Raw genomic sequence first — 876 nt, forward strand, 5'->3', positions numbered from 1 at the left:
TCAACCTTCTGATTTACATAAGAAAAAGTATCTGGATTAATTTAATATTCTTATAGAGTTTGACAAATGTGTTGAGAATTACAATAAAAGATTAAAATGTTAGGTGAAGTCAGAAATTCTGCCAGAATGGAAGATTTATCCAGCGAAGAAATATGTAACAAAAATAAATATACAGATTAAAATGAATGCATATAAATACGAATCAGTATATTTATTCATAACCCGTATAGTGCTAGCAAAACTCGAATTAAAAAATATATATTATTTTTATGGGCGATTTAAATGAGCGGACAACTAAAATAGCGACACCGGGAAATGACAGAATCGATAAGCTTGTCTTCTGAATTGGCGGCGCGGTCAACTGCATTGTGGGAGTTCACGTGACAGTGAAAAGATGGCTGACGAGAGAGAACCTCCTCCGCTCGAAGAGTTTTACAGTATCAAAGACGAAGACGACCTGTTTGCTGATGCCAGTGAGGTAAACCGATTCTTTACAAAAATCACAACTGCTTTATTAGGAATATTTTCTTTGGGGCATTTCCATTAATTTCCACTGTTAATTCGATATTTCCATTGACAACACGTAGAAAGAGTTGCTATAAATAAGTTAACGGGTCACTGTCTCTTTCTCTTTTCAATTTCAGTGGAAACACCCACTTGTGTGTCATGTCCGTAAATAATGATGCCAAGTCTACAAAGAACAGAAGACATACAAACGAATTTTAATTTATATATAATTTCAGAACTTACTTGTATAATTATTATGTTTCAAGCATTTTTACTGAAAAAAAAAGCACCGATTTCTTTTGAATTTCGATTGTATGGGTGTGTGTTCTAATGTCACGTATATTTATGTAGACACATGTATGTGTATGA

General features: G+C 33.3%; 1 protein-coding gene across 10 annotated transcripts in view; it reads left to right on the forward strand.

Moving 5' to 3' along the window:
* Positions 1 to 320: 320 nt before the first annotated feature.
* Positions 321 to 876, forward strand: part of LOC106870418 (sorting nexin-2) — a 79,144-nt gene continuing 78,588 nt past the window's right edge. For all 10 annotated transcript variants that reach the window (XM_089360742.1, XM_089360746.1, XM_089360743.1 and 7 more), the window contains exon 1: positions 321 to 478. In XM_089360742.1, coding sequence (XP_089216868.1) covers positions 395 to 478 — 84 coding nt within the window. In that variant the 5' untranslated portion in view covers positions 321 to 394. The remainder of the gene's footprint in view (positions 479 to 876) is intronic.

This window comes from Octopus bimaculoides, chromosome 12, assembly GCF_046866305.1.
Source record: "Octopus bimaculoides isolate indiv1 chromosome 12, ASM4686630v1, whole genome shotgun sequence".
NCBI lineage: Eukaryota > Metazoa > Mollusca > Cephalopoda > Octopoda > Octopodidae > Octopus > Octopus bimaculoides.